The sequence below is a fragment of the Felis catus genome, chromosome E2 (assembly GCF_018350175.1).
Source record: "Felis catus isolate Fca126 chromosome E2, F.catus_Fca126_mat1.0, whole genome shotgun sequence".
In the NCBI taxonomy this organism is placed as follows: domain Eukaryota; kingdom Metazoa; phylum Chordata; class Mammalia; order Carnivora; family Felidae; genus Felis; species Felis catus.
The window spans coordinates 43,911,380-43,926,412 of record NC_058382.1 but is presented as its reverse complement, the minus strand read 5'-3'; the positions used below and the strand labels follow the sequence as shown (position 1 = coordinate 43,926,412).

Genomic DNA, 15,033 nt, shown 5'->3' with positions numbered 1-15,033 from the left:
TGGAGCCTGGAACCTGCTTCGGATTCTGTGCCTCCCTCTCTCTCTGCCCCTAACACACTCGCATTCTGTCTCTGTCTCTCCCAAAAATAAACATTAAAAAATTTTATTTAGAAATGGTCATCAGCATATACCCTGGAAGTTAGCATACAGGACTTACTGAGGCTTGGATGTGGGGTGCAAAAGAAAAGAATCAAGAACAGTTCCCCAGTTTGGGGACTGAGCAACCAGAAAAATGGGGTTCTTTCTCCAGAAGGAAAGACTGAGGGAAGAACATGATTATGATAGGGCTGGGAGAAGGAGATCATGAGTTAGTTCATGGACACATTAAATTCAAGATGTGTTAGGCATCCAAGTAGGGATGTCACATATGCAGCCGATCATACAAGTATGGAATCCTGTGCTAGAGATACAAACTTTAAAGTTGCCAACAAGTAGATATTTAAAGCCATGAGACACAGTGAAAGGCACAATGAGTGTGACTATAGAAAAAGAATCCTAAAGATTGAGCCCTAGAAGAATTCCCATGTTTAAAGAAATTTAAAAAAACTGGAAATAGCTGTCAATAAAATATAAGGGAAAGTGTGATAACCCAGAAGCAAGCAAAAGAAATGTGTCAAGGGTGAGGAAGAGATGAACTGTAACAAATAATGCCGAAAGGTCAAGCAAAAGGACTGAAAAAAAAACAAAACAAAAGAACCCAGTGCATTTAGCTACATGTAGTCCCTCAGTGCCCTTTAGCAAGAGCAGAAACAAAGACCTGACTGGGAGGGTTGCAAGAAAGAACAGAAGGAGAGGAAGTGGAGACCATGTGCATTGGAATATTCCTCTTAAGTGAAGAAATGGAGTGGCAGGTGGAGGGGGATGCAGTGCGTATATTTACAAATATATATTTAAGATGAGAAAAACCACACATTACTATGTTAATGGGAAAGATTCAGTAGACAAGGGGGAAAAAAGATGCAGAAAAGAGGACACCTGTAGGAGCGATGTCCTAGTTTAAGGACAGGATCTAATACAAGAGAAGTTGGCCGTAAAGAGAACCAAGCATCACCCATAGTAACAGGAAGAGCTGGAAGAACACAGACAAGATGCACATAGGTGACAGTAGTTATCTTCTAAATGCTTTTATTTCTCACTTAACTAGGACACAAGGTCTCCAGCTGAGTGAGGACTGGGTAGAAATGCTGGAGGCTGAGAAGAGAAAAACTGTAAAATTATAGTTCAGGAGACTGGGACCTTAGGAGACTGGGACAAATGACTGGACTAGGGAAACAAAAGTTTGAGGTTCGCAGTCAGGAATTTAAGGTCTGGCTACTCACCATGGCTCTGTTTTTCTGCAGTCTCATCTAGCTCCATGGGGACAGGAGTGATATAAGCAGAACTAGAATTTTTTTCTTTTTTCTTTTGGCCAGATGCTCTGGTTACTTCACTTAAAACTGTTTTGTATTTAATTATAATATGCCACAACCTATTAACCACTTCACTTACTGATAGACATCTATCATGCGTCCGTATTTTTACTATTGCAAACACTGCTGCAATAAACATCCTTGTGCATCTTTGTGCTCACGCAGAAGTTTCCAGTCCGGGGTACACACCAAGTAGTGAAAATGCTGGGCCATGAGGTATGCTCAGCTTTACTCTTAACTGGATATTGCCAAGTTACTCCCCCAAATCATTATGTTTATCCTCTCACCAGCACTGTGTACATGTTCTCATTACTCCCCCTCCCAGACTTCTAAATTTTTGCCACCGTAATGGGTATGAACTAGTATGATGGCTCAGTCAGTTTTAAGCATCCGACTCTTGATTTCAGGTCATGATCTCACAGTTTGTGAGATCGAGCCCCGTATGGGCTCTGCGCTGACAGCATGGAGCCTGCTTGGGATTCTGTCTCTCCCTTTCTCTCTGCGCAACCCCCCCCCCCCCAACCCCGGCCTCACCAAATAAATAAACTTTAAAAAATATATAGTATCTTATTGTCTTCTTTTGTAAAATTCTGATTTCAAGATTAAACATCTTTTCATTTATAAGCCAGTCTTCTTTGTCTAACAACAGATCTCCATTCCATCGCTCACTTAGTAAAACTACAAAAGTACCTACTATGTGCCTGGCATTGTGATGAGCAGGGGAACAAAAAAGTTACCAAAATAGAAATAGACCCTGCCTTCCCAGAACTCACAATCTAGTGTGAGGTGGAGGTGGGGAGAACACCAAATAATCACAAATACATACTATGGTAACATAAAGCACATTAACAGTAACCTATGAAAATTTAAAAGAGGGTGACCAATTTAGTTGAAGTAGGGAGGCAAAACCTTCCCTGAAGTGACATTTGCATTTCAACAGCTGAGTAAGAATTAGCTAGTTCAGCAGCTATGAAGAACCAGGCACCATCATCAGCATGGCTAAGAACCGGAAAAGTGTTTTCTATCTTTCCATGCTGGCACAGAGGTGTGCTAGATGCTGTGACAGAAATAATGCCCGCCCTGGGGTCCTTCCCCAGACACACCCAGGGACCAGGAATGGGAGGTTTTCTCCTGGCTCCCTTCTGCAATTTTGGACTATTACTCCTGTGCTATTGTATCCAGTTTATTCCTGTATGAGTCTCACACCATCTGATTATACTAACCTATACACACTGACCCAGAAAACTCATTTTTGGATATTTTAAGAAAAAATTCTATAAAAAGGAAGGGGTGCTTCAAAAGATAAAAGTATTAAATGTCATTATTATGAAAGCCAATAACAAAGCCAATCCAAATGTGTCCCAACAGTAAGGGACTTAAGGAGATCTTGAGACTGTATAGCAACACAGAAAATATTTACGAAAAATGGTGGTTCAAGCATGGGCAAATGTAAATAACAACTTGATATATTAAGGTATGAGGGTTATGGGTGAATTTAGGGGATTTAATTTACTAAAGTAGTCAGGAAAAGTATTGCAAAGCCCTTCACCATTTTCTCCCTGTTTGGTCTCCAACCTTACGTATCACCGTATCCCTTCATCCACTCCTCCCAAAACAATACTATGTTACATGCACCTCCTTGAACAGAACATGGCTCTGGGTACATCAGAGTTAGAGGTAAAAGGCCAGACAGTCCTGGGTTCAAAGCCTCAATCTTCCATGGGAAATACTACCTCAAGGGAATTGCTTTACCTCTCCGGTCCCCCCGGTCCCCCCCCCCCCCCCATTAGAAAACAAGGATACGTGTATTAGGTTTCTTTAATGCAAACAACAGAAATCTGACAAATTAGCTTAATCAAAAAAGGGTAATCACTGAACTGACAGTAGGGAGTCCACTGAATCCCAGGAAGGGCTTCAGAAATTGAGCCAGGTCCAAAAGGATCTCAGGATTAGAAATGAGAGTACCCGGGCACCCAGCTGGCTCAGTCAGTTAAGCATCTAACTCTTGGTTTTGGCTCTGGTCAGGATCTCATGGTTTGTGACATCAAGCCCCGCATCGGGCTCTGCACTGACAGCGCGGAGCCTGCTTGGGATTCTCTCTCCCCACCTCCCGGCCCAGCCCCTCCTTGGCTCTCTCTCTCTCAAAATAAATAAACTTAAAAAGAAAAAAAAAAAGAAATAAAGAAAAGAAATGAGAGTACCATCATGTCAGCTGCATCCCCTCCTACAATAGAACTCCTCTCTCTGGTAAGGAATTGGGCTCTAGGCAGTTCTAGAACTTCACCTTTCCAGCCTAGCAACACAAAATAAAAATGGCCCTGTCAAATCTATTTTGAAAATATTCTGGCAAAGGACTCTGGCTCAGCTAGGTAACAGACTTGCCCCTAGAACTACTACTGAGACCCAGGGATATCCTGTGTTCCTGTGGTCAGTACAGCAGAGATCTTACAAGAGAAAGAGGGAGGAAAAAGTTGGGCAAAGACAAGAGCTACCACAAGATCTAGAACAAAGAGTTGTAAGGATTAAATGAAATGATGGTTGGGGCGCCTGGGTGGCTCAGTAGGTTAAGCGTCTGACTTCAGCTCAGGTCATGATCTCACACTCCGTGAGTCTGAGTCCCATGTCGGGCTCTGTGCTGACAGCTCAGAGCCTGGAGCCTGCTTCAGATTCTGTGTCTCCCTCTCTCTCTGCCCCTCCCCTGCTCATGCTCTGTCTCTGTCTTGAAAATAAATAAAAACACTAAAAAAATAAAAAAATGATGGTTATGAAACATTTCACACAATGTCTTTCTAGTAAACATTCAATAAATGGTACCTATTATTAACTCACCTGACTGTGATAAGATTAGCAGTCAATCCCTCCTTCTTGACACACCATGGTTTTAATCTTAGCCATGTTGTGAAAACTGAAAAAGACAAACTGACTCCCATTCAACTAAGAAGGCTATTTATTGAAATAATACAATGATGTTACAAGGATGCATTTCATGTGGCCTAAAAAGTTGGGTGTTTGTAAGTGCATGCTGCCTGGTTGCTGGAACTAGAGAATCCTCTGCTCAATCAACCACGCATACCATGAACATTCTGGGCTCCTTCACTATGAATGAAGATGTGCTGATATTCAGACACTGGTTGATCTAGGCCAAGCTCCACACACAAACCAGTGGTTTTCTTTGAGTCTTCTGGAACCAAGTCTTTATAAACTTTCATAAAGGTAGGATAGCACTCAACTGGTTACAATTTATGTCATTCTTGCAAACAGTCCTCTATGAGGATCCCCAATCGGCAGCAAATAAGCTCCTGATAAGCATGGTAGCCACTCAGTAGTGGAGGGTCTATGCAGAATTACCCATTGTCAAACTACGTATCAGACAACACGTGGTCTTGGCACTGTGTCTGTGTATTTAAGTATGGAACATCACAAACAAGGTGTTTTTGAACAGTTAATGTCTTGGAAGAGTAGATTCTCATCTTGTTCCACTTATTGGGCTGGACACCACACATTTCAGCCCCCACGCACATTTTTCCTGCAAAGAATTATGAAGAATCATTGGGAGCTACCTCATGTGGTCCAGGATGAGACAAGGATGATGGATCCTGCTACTTGGCATGCAAAGAAGGCAGTAAGGAAGGCTTACCATCGCCACTACCCATATAACTCCATCTCATGATTCATCAGAGTGGGAAATTTTTATTATCTTAAAGGGGGAGAGGCTCTTGTGTGAGAGGGGTCAAAGTGCACACTTGCTTCCAAATTTCTCTCCACTGTTGGCACCATGAACAAACAAAGGTTTAGGAAATTCCTTTGGGATAGCCCATGGGAGGCATGAGAGAACATTAGGGATTGGAGTGGGCTATGGAAGCTTAACTTAGGCTTTACGGACAGAAGAGCAGCACTGAACTAAAAAAAGTAAAGGTCATTACATGGATTCCCTAAACTGATTTAAAGACAAATTTTATGACAATGGGTAATTACATTTATACCTCTCCACAGTAAAATTAATTTGGAGAAAATTTTCCCTGTTAGTCTTGTGTTGTTTTCCCATTGATCCAATATAGGAAGCTTGGAGCAGTGATTTTTCATGGGAGTGTCATAAAAAACACAATAAGAGAATTTAATAGGTTTATGAAACTGACATATGTTAGTTTAAAGTATAAATATTACACTTGGGAAAAGGCAAAAAGTCACTAGTAGTTGAACTATTCACAGCTTTTGTTAACATTTTGGTATGTAAGCCCCCAACAAGTTGTTTAAAATAGGCCCGTGACAAATGTGCATGTATTTTGTTGTCTCTTATGCTTTTATGAATTCCCAAAGTATCCAACTTGAGTGCTCATCAAATGTTTGTGCATCTGATTTATTTCAAAATTTACTTTAAAGCCCTCTGAATTCCAAAATACCTTTTCAGTGGACAGACCACTGAAAGATCCAGGCAAAAGAATCTTTTTTTTTTTTTTTGGAAAGGGCAAAAGATCCAGGAGATCTGCATTCTCCACCCAGCTTTGCCATCATAAACTCTATCACACGGTGCAAACCACTTCACATCTTTGGCTTTTGGTTTCTTCATCTGTACAACGAAGTGGTTGAACCAGTTGATCTCATCCTTTGAATGATGAATTCCTGGGGGTGGAATTGGTTTCCATGGTGAATTTAAGTTAAAAGCTGCAGATGAATGCAGTTGTCAAGCAATTTTAAAAGTAAGTTTTGGTCATTACTGCAGGAGTTTTATTTATTAAAAAAGGCTGTAAACAGAGTGACAAGTCAAACTGTTCAAAGTTGATGATCTCCTGCATAACTGTATTTAAAAGCTTTATAAAGTCCAATACATAGGCATATCATTTCCAACTGGTTATATATGTTTGTAGTTGTTTTTACAAAAGTCTGTAATCAGATTTGAGAATGTAGCTTCTATTTATTAAAAAACATGGTCTACTAGCACAGAGCTTTCTTCTCACACCACACACATGCACACGCGTGCGCGCGCGCGCACACACACACACACATTCATTACATTCTCAAGCTTCCTCTCCATTAAGAATCTTCTGATACTGAATATGAACAATATTTTAGCTAAAATTTTCTGCACATTCCTTAATTTCAGGGTTTCTACAGTTTATTTCGTGTATGAATTCTCTGATGTTTAGTTAGCGCTGAGCTTCTACTGAAGTTTTTCCCGCATTCCTTACAAGCATAGGGTTTTTCTCCAGTATGAATTCTCTGATGATCATGCAGATTGGTTTTCTTTCGAAAGGCTCGCCCACATTCATTACATTCATAGGGTTTTTCTCCAGTATGAGTTCTCTCATGCTGAATTAGGGATGAACTTTGACTGAAGGCTTTCCCACAGTCAATACATTCATAGGGTTTCTCTCCAGTGTGGGTCCTCTCATGTTGAGTAAGTGATGAACGTCGACTAAAGGCTTCTCCACATTCATTACATTCATAGGGTTTTTCTCCAGTATGAATTCTGTGATGTTCTATGAAGCTTGTACTCCTTTTGAAAGCTTTTCCACATACATTACACTGATAGGGTTTCTCTCCAGGATGAGAAACAGGTTGCTGATTAAAGTTCTGCTCACATTCATAGGGGTTCTGTCCGGTATGGATCCTCTGATGATCAGTAAAGTCAGTGATGTGACTGAAGTCTTCCCCACAATCATTACAATGATAGGATTTCACTTCATTGACAGTGCTTTCATCTTGAGTAAGAGATGAGCTGTGCTTGAAATCTACACTGTAGTTATTGCTTTGGTAAGGTTTGCCTCTCTTATGAATCCTCATATGCTTATAAAGGGACGGGCTCTGACCAAAAGCCCTCCCACATATGCTACATTCAAAAGGTTTCTCTCCCGTATGAGTCCTTTCATGCTGGACAAGAGAAGAACATCTACTAAAGGCTTTCCCACACTCCTTACATTGGAAGGGTTTCTCTCCACTATGTGTCACCTCATGTTGAGTGAGGGATGTGCCATGCCTAAAAGATCTCCCACATAAATTGCATCGATAGGGTTTCTCTCCAGTGTGAATTCTCTGGTGTTGAACAAGGGAGGAGCTGCGCTGGAAGGCTTTCCCACAGAGACTACACTGATAAGGTTTCTCTCCGGTATGAGCGTTCTCATGCTGGCCAAGCGATGAGCTATGCCTGAAGGCCTTCCCACACACATTACATTCAAAGGGCTTCTCCCCAGTGTGAATTCTCTGATGCTCAGTAAGTTGTGTCTTCCAGAGGAAGGTTTTTCCACAGTCAGTACATTCATGGTGTTTCTTTCCAGGATAAATTCCCTGATCTGTACCATTGGGGCAAGCTCCCTCTCCTTTATGCGTTTTCTCGTGTTTAGTAAGTGATGATCTATGAATAAAGGCTTTTCTACATTTATCACATTTATAAGGTTTCTTTTTTGCAAGAATATTACTCTGATTAATTATATCTGAATTCTGTCCCAAATTGCTTCCAAGTGTATCACATTCACTAGGCCTTGAAGGAACATTCAGTTGTGTAACCAGAACTGTGTTCAATCTGGGGTTTTCACCAAATTTATTTTGCTGAATATTTTCCTCTGGTGTGATTGTTTTCTTCTGGGTGGATGCATCTGGCCCCAGATATCTTTTCCAGTTTTCCTGGTGTCTTTCTAACTGGCTACTAACATCCCAAGTGTTTTCGAATGTGGCACGTGAAAGGCCATCTGCACTACGGGATCCTTCAGATACACTCTGCTGTAGATGTGATGATTTGCCTTCAGGCCTGGTCTTCCAGTCTGAAAGAAATCCAAAGCGCAAAAGTCCCCTATTCCCTCCTATTGAAACAAACTGCTACAGTACGAATAGGGAAATGAAAGAGATAAAAACTATTCATGATTCCGTCTTGAAATTAATCCAGGAGTTTGGAGAGAAGAGCCAAAATGAAGGAAAGGAAGAGTAAAGAGAAGCGACAGTGCAGGTTGCAGAGCCAGAGCGCATGGCAAGTGTAGAATGAGGAAGCCCACCTCGGAGGGCTGGTTACGAAGTAAGGGAATAAGTGAGCATGAGAATGCTGGGCACAGATACTACTGGAATAAAATCATGGTATGTCTTGCAAGATCCTATCTGCTCTCCATGCTTCTTGTCCATTCTACAAATTACCCCAAATCTGTCTTCCTAATACAGCCATTTCACAATTTCTTTAAAAGTTACCTCTGAGGCTCCAAATCTTTAAATCCTGCTGAGAAGATCTGCAGCCACTGATGTAACTGAAATCATTCTTTGATATACTTGGAGATCAATGGCTATACTTCACAAGCTGAAATAAAATAATATTTCTGGAGGCAAATCATCCTTGCCTTTACCATTAGGGCTGTGGTTTTTAGTCTGAGTTCTGGTTCCATACTATTCACCTCTTTTGACCAAAAAGGATTTTACTCTGCCTAATAAGTTGATCTCTAAACCCCTGTTTAACCTCAGAATACTAGTAGCAGATAATTAATTAGTTTCTAGGTTCTAAGAATGGTAACTTTTAAAAACTAAGGGGAAGAAGGGTTCTGGAATGATGGAAATGTTCCATATCAAAATGAATTTGGATTAGATGGGTGAATGCATTTGTCAAAGTCAACTGGATGGTACTTAGAAGAGTTGTGTATCTTATTGTATGTACATTTTTCTTACCAAAAAAACAAATACTGAATTCTGGTTAATGATACATATGAAGTATGCAGAAGTGAAATGTACTCGTGCCGGCAACATAGTTGGAAATGCATCAAAAAGACAGACTGATAGACAGGTGAAGAATATGTAATAAAGCAAATATAATAAAATGTTAACAACTATAGAATCTTGGTGGTGGATACAGTGTTCACTGTATTAATTTTTTTTAACTTTCCACACGTTTGAAAATATTCACAGTAAAATGTTAGGAGGGAAAAAAACCAACAACAAGGGACCCTAACCCCCCAAATTCCTTACCCTGAAATAACATTCAATTCTAATTTCCCAAGGACGGAAAATGCTTTGAATTTCTTTTAGAATACTTCTCAGAGAGACATTCAAGAAATGCTTGTTGATATGAATGAATGAGAAAGTTCTCTCCCCAACCATATTCCAAAACAATCAAGTAATTCCTGACTGCCTTCTATGTGCTCTGCAACACAGACAGAATACATAGACATATAACAGTTTCTTTCTCCATGCGTTTGAAATCTTAGAAATAAGACTTAATCATCTGACGAAAAAGGAAAACCATCAGATGGTATATTTTTAAATCTGAGTTTGTGTAGTAAAGATGATATAAATGGTACTTGTGATCAGGGAAGGAAAAAATACACATATTAGTATATATTATGTTTATGGATAGACACCTTGAACATAATATATAGCTTTGGATAGGGAGAAAGCATTATCCAATGAGGGAAAGTGTACACTACTTACAGAAAACATTAAAAAGAAGTTCAACCCAAGTGAAGCTTGTTTTAGTGGGAACAAAAAGAGAATACTGGAAGGTATGATAGGGGACCTTTAAAATGAGTGGGAGTTTCTATTTCCTATAATGAGCTACAGGGAGTGACCGCAAGAGCTTGTCAAAGGCGGATAGTTTATGAAGATAAAACGTTAAAATCCAATATGGTCCACCCAGTGATGAGTAGAGAAACAAAACCTGGTATGTCCATACAATGGCATATTATTCAGCAATACAAAGTAAGAAGGTACTAAAACATGCTACAACATGAATGAACCATGAAAATATGACACTAAGTGAAAGAAGCCAGTCACAAAAGGCTACATATTATACAATTCCATTTACATAAAATACCCAGAAACGGTAATCCATTGAGAGAAAAAGATTAATGGGTGCAGGGGTAGCGGGGAATGGAGAGTGCTTGCTAGTGGGTATAGGGTTTCTTTTCGGGTGCTGAAAATGTTCTGTAGTTAGATAACGAACTCAGTAAATATCTGAAAAACCATTACATTGTAAACTTTAAAAAGGTCAATTTTATGGTATGTAAATCATATTTCAAAAAAGCTAAGATTAAAAAAATCCAATATGGGTTACAAAAGAAAACACAGGGTGAGCAATTTCAACTGGGAATTCTAGTAATCTCCACCCAGGGCCTGGTTTAGGAGAAAAATAACCTGAATTGCAGGAAAACACTAAACTGACTGGGGTGTCTGGCCTGAAGGATTAGAAATCCAGTGGTTTCTAATGGGCAAAGTAGCAAAATGTGCTGGCTGGGGATGAAGGATGATTCAGACTTTAGGTATTTAATTGCATGGGACTTCTACATGGAGAGGTCCTGTGAGAAGGGAAAAAGGTGACCAGGGTAGAAGTAAGGATGACTTCTGAGTCCACAGTAGAGATTCAAGAGCTGTAACTACCAGAAGGGAGGTGCCCTTTTAAGGTGGTAACAAAGAAAGGGGAAGAAGTTGGAGAGCAGCCTCCTTAAGGCAGATTTGCAAACTCCTTACGGCAGTCAAAGACCTAAAGCCAAGAAATACTTAGCAAGCCAGGATACCAGGCGAGGATGATATTCCAGGAACTGCAGGGAGAGGCAATGAAGCAAACTGGCATAAAGGCATGATGGAAAGAAGATGGTACTACTCCCTAGACAGGTTTTGTAGGAGTAGAGTCAGGGAGAGAAGTCTGACGGAGGTTATGAAAAGGCAGAGAATCAAGGCTGTGAGTATTTCCTACAAGTCTGGGGCCAGTGACAGTAAAAGCAGCAAGACTAAAGAAGACGGGAGTTCAATTAAAGTCTGAATGAGTAAGAAAAGGGATCGCTAATAATGAGAGACTGAGGACACCTGAGGAGAAGATAATCCAGCAATAGGGTGACAGTATAGGGAGAAATGGTATTCTGTGTAGGACAAAGGGGCACGTTTTCGTCTAATGCCTGCCAGCAGCAGGAACACCCTACTGGAGAAGGGAGACAGACAGAAGTGTCATCCAGGAGATGGTGCAGTCTCCTGCAGGTGTAGAAGCTCCCAAGGTACCAATTTGAAGGTGCTTCCCCCCTCCCTCAGCTGTGCCACTGTCTGTATTGATTCCTGCACGCCTGACTCCCCCTCGTTTACCTGGACAGAAAGGTCTTTGGATTTCTCCCTCTGATATCCATGGCTCTTCTCCTTGTTCCAATTTGAAGATCACCTCTGGCTTGGAAACTTGATATCCTGCTCATGGGTAAATACACAAGATTTGGTTGTTTGTGCAAGTGGACAAAGACCCCTCCTATAAGTCAGTACTAGTCCTTGATCGTCAGGAACTCTGAAGGAAAAAAAAGGTGCAACTTGAGGAGTCATGCAATCAAATGACCTATTTCCAGTTCTGCAAAAGAAAGAACTTCACTTAAAGAACAGTCTCAGAAAACTGTAAAGCTGAGTCCCAAAAGGGAGAACAAGCTCTAATGGTGAACATCCTCCTCACAGCCACCCGATCTACGAGCCCCACAACCTTAGCAAATGAGAGAGGAAAGACCTGCCAGTAGGCAAGATACTGAATTGGTCCTTACCAAGAGAAACCAGGTGGCTATAGTTCTCCAGCATCACATCCCTGTACAAGCGCCTCTGAGCAGGGTCCACGTGGTGCCATTCTTCCTGGGTGAAGTCCACAGCCACATCTTTGAATGTCACGGATTCCTGTAGGATCACATTCCTGTTCAACTAGGGATCAACATCAAAAATGTTCCCATGGCAATACTGGGAATATACTGTAGGGTCATCAGGAACAGTGATCACACATTTGATATCCTGTGGGGGCAATGTTGGGTTAAACATACTAGATGTTTACGTAATTTTTTAAAGGATCCAGTATGGCAGGCAGGAAAGTCATGAGGGGCAGTATGTCCTGCAATCCCATATCCCTATTAGCTGTCTTGTTTTCCTGCAAAGCCAAGCCTTGTCATACAATCACCAATTCCTCACTGCCCATGAGGAATTCCTTTGTTAGAAAATCCAAATACAGCGGGGAGTAAAAACAACAGCCCTCCTTTACCCGCATCACCAATCCCACCATGCTCCCTAGAAATAATGACTGTTTAACAGTTGGGTATTGCTTTGAATTGCTTCATCCCTTTGACTCAAATCCCTTTGAATTGCTTCATAGTACTCCACATGCAAGTATCATAACATATTCTTGATTACAACCAACAGCACTCCATGCTACTGTGGAGAAGATCCAGATATCCCCACCACTTACTGGGCTCTAGCCAGGCTCACCTTGCTGATCCCTGAACACATCAAGCTTGTTTCTACCCTGGGCCTTTATGCTTGTTTCTCCCTCTTCCCCTAGGATCTCCATGTGGTTGACAACTAGTTACTAGTTATTCAGTCTCATCTTGAGCACAGGCCCCTCAGAAAAGCTGTCTTAGCACCCTCCAATTATTCTCCATCACATTACCACATTAATCTCTCCCCAAGCACAGCTATCTCTCATGGCCAAATCCCTGCCACCTGAACTCAGAAACCAAACACATTGAGGTAAAAAGTACTTGTACTTCTAACAATAATCTGCGATTAGCTTACTTGTTAGCTTCACTGTCTCCTCCACCATGAGCTCCACAGGAACAGGGACTTGATCTATCTTGATTGGTTTTATACCCAACACAGAGTGGATGCTTAAAAAGTGTTTGGTGAGGGGCGCCTGGGTGGCTCAGTCGGTTGGGCGTCTGACTTTGAGTCAGGTCATGATCTCACAGTTCGTGGGTTCGAGCCCCGCATCAGGCTCTGTGCTGACAGCTTGGAGCCTGGAGCATGCTTCAGATTATGTGTCTCCTTCTCTCTCTGCCCCTCCCCTGCTCATGCTCTCTCTGTCTCTCAAAAATAAATAAATGTGAAAAAAATTTAAAAAAAAAGCTTGGCGAATGAATAAATGGAACAGTCCCTGTTAGTAGACATTTGGATTATTTTCAGTATTTTGCTACTACAAACATCACTACAATAACTCCTTTGCATAAATATAGCTAGTAAGAATTGGAATTGCTGGGTCACAGGTCTTTTCCTGCTTCTTATCCCCTCCAATCATTTCTTCCTCACTACCCCACTGAAGCTGTGCTGCCTGAGATCCCTTCAATACGATACTCATGGACTGATTATAGTCTTGACTTACTAGGCCTTGTTAAACCATGTCACCATGCCCTACCTAAAATATTTCCTCTGGTCCTGGTTAGACTTCAAAAAAGTCTTGGGGCGCCTGGGTGGCGCAGTCGGTTAGGCGTCCGATTTCAGCCAGGTCACGATCTCGCGGTCCGTGAGTTCGAGCCCCGCGTCAGGCTCTAGGCTGATGGCTCAGAGCCTGGAGCCTGGTTCCGATTCTGTGTCTCCCTCTCTCTCTGCCCCTCCCCTGTTCATGCTCTGTCTCTCTCTGTCCCAAAAATAAATAAACGTTGAAAAAAAAAATTAAAAAAAAAAAGTCTATATAGTAAAATATGGTAAAGACAATTAGTGTGAAAAGACTTTGAAAGCAGAGCTGACTACAGCAGTGAAGGAAGTTTCAGCCTTACTTTGTATCCCGCCCCCCCCCCCCCCCCCCCCCCCCCCCCCCCCGCTGCGCTTAGCTACAGCTGAACTGGAGTTCTTTCAATTTCCTGGAGGGTACCATTCTCTCCCCACCTTCCCACCTGTCTTTTCTTTGCTAATTCTGTTTCATATTTCAGGTGCTGGTTAAAAGATCCTCAGTGAAGTCTTCTGATCCCCTACTGGAGGGCCAATCCTCTTATTATGTGCTTTAAGCATTTTGTATATCCACAATTATTCAAATAAACCTAATAATCCATTTAATACTTGTTTTCCTAGTTAGATCATGAGCATTATGAGGGCAGAGACTCTATCTTTTTTTTTTCTTTAACTTGAAAACACCAGTGTCCAGCAAGTGCCCGATTCATACTAAACTCTGGTTTCCTGACAGAGATTTGAACTTTACAGAAGACAGGAGTGGCCCCTTTTACTGAGTGAGGAACATGACCACATCCACACATACCACTCACTCATCTGTATCGTATTCTGGCTCAACACTGCAGCTGGGTCCCCGAGGGAACAAGGAAGTGCTGGAACACGAAACTTTTCTGACTGAGATCAGGGATCTGAATGGGCCAGGTAAGATGATACTCAATATTTACTAGGCACCTGGCTTTACCAGACGCACTATGGCAGGAAAAAAAAAAATGCAAATGAAAAACACTGCAGTCCTTGAATACATTCCAGTGTATTTTAAAATGTGCTATTTATTAGAGCACAATATGACATGATACATAGTGAGGTACCACAGGCATTCAGAGCACGAAAAACTGGGAAAGGGAGAGAAGCTTCAAGGCAGGCAATGTACTGAACCTGAATAGGCAGAAGTACCATTTGGACACGTGAAGGAAGTGGGAATCCAATCCAGGGATTACCAAGCTTGAAAGGGGAGGCTGGGCTTGAGACGGGCATGGGGAGCAAGGAAAAAGGGGTTGGATCAAGGCAAGGCAACCTAATTACAAGTTAGGTTGTGAGAAGTAACACCTTCTCCCCACTGCCTACTCTGTCCTGTAAACATACAGCCCACTCTAGTTAGTAACAGGTGGTTATCAGCCAACCTGGACTCCTTTGCTCAACTGGCCCCCCTTATTTATTTACAGTTACTTACTTAATTAATTAAAGTAATCTCTACACCCAGTATAGGGCTCAA

The 15,033-nt window shown here is 41.6% G+C and overlaps 1 protein-coding gene across 3 annotated transcripts in view; it reads right to left on the bottom strand.

Moving 5' to 3' along the window:
• Positions 1–5,810: 5,810 nt before the first annotated feature.
• The window catches only part of ZFP90 (ZFP90 zinc finger protein), a 36,107-nt gene continuing 26,884 nt past the window's right edge, over positions 5,811–15,033 (bottom strand). For all 3 annotated transcript variants that reach the window (XM_045045814.1, XM_003998187.5, XM_045045815.1), the window contains 3 exons: positions 11,882–12,008; positions 11,448–11,543; positions 5,811–8,164 (listed from right to left, as the gene is read on the bottom strand). In XM_045045814.1, the coding sequence (XP_044901749.1) occupies positions 6,516–8,164; positions 11,448–11,543; positions 11,882–12,008 (1,872 nt within the window). In that variant the 3' untranslated portion in view covers positions 5,811–6,515. The remainder of the gene's footprint in view (positions 8,165–11,447; positions 11,544–11,881; positions 12,009–15,033) is intronic.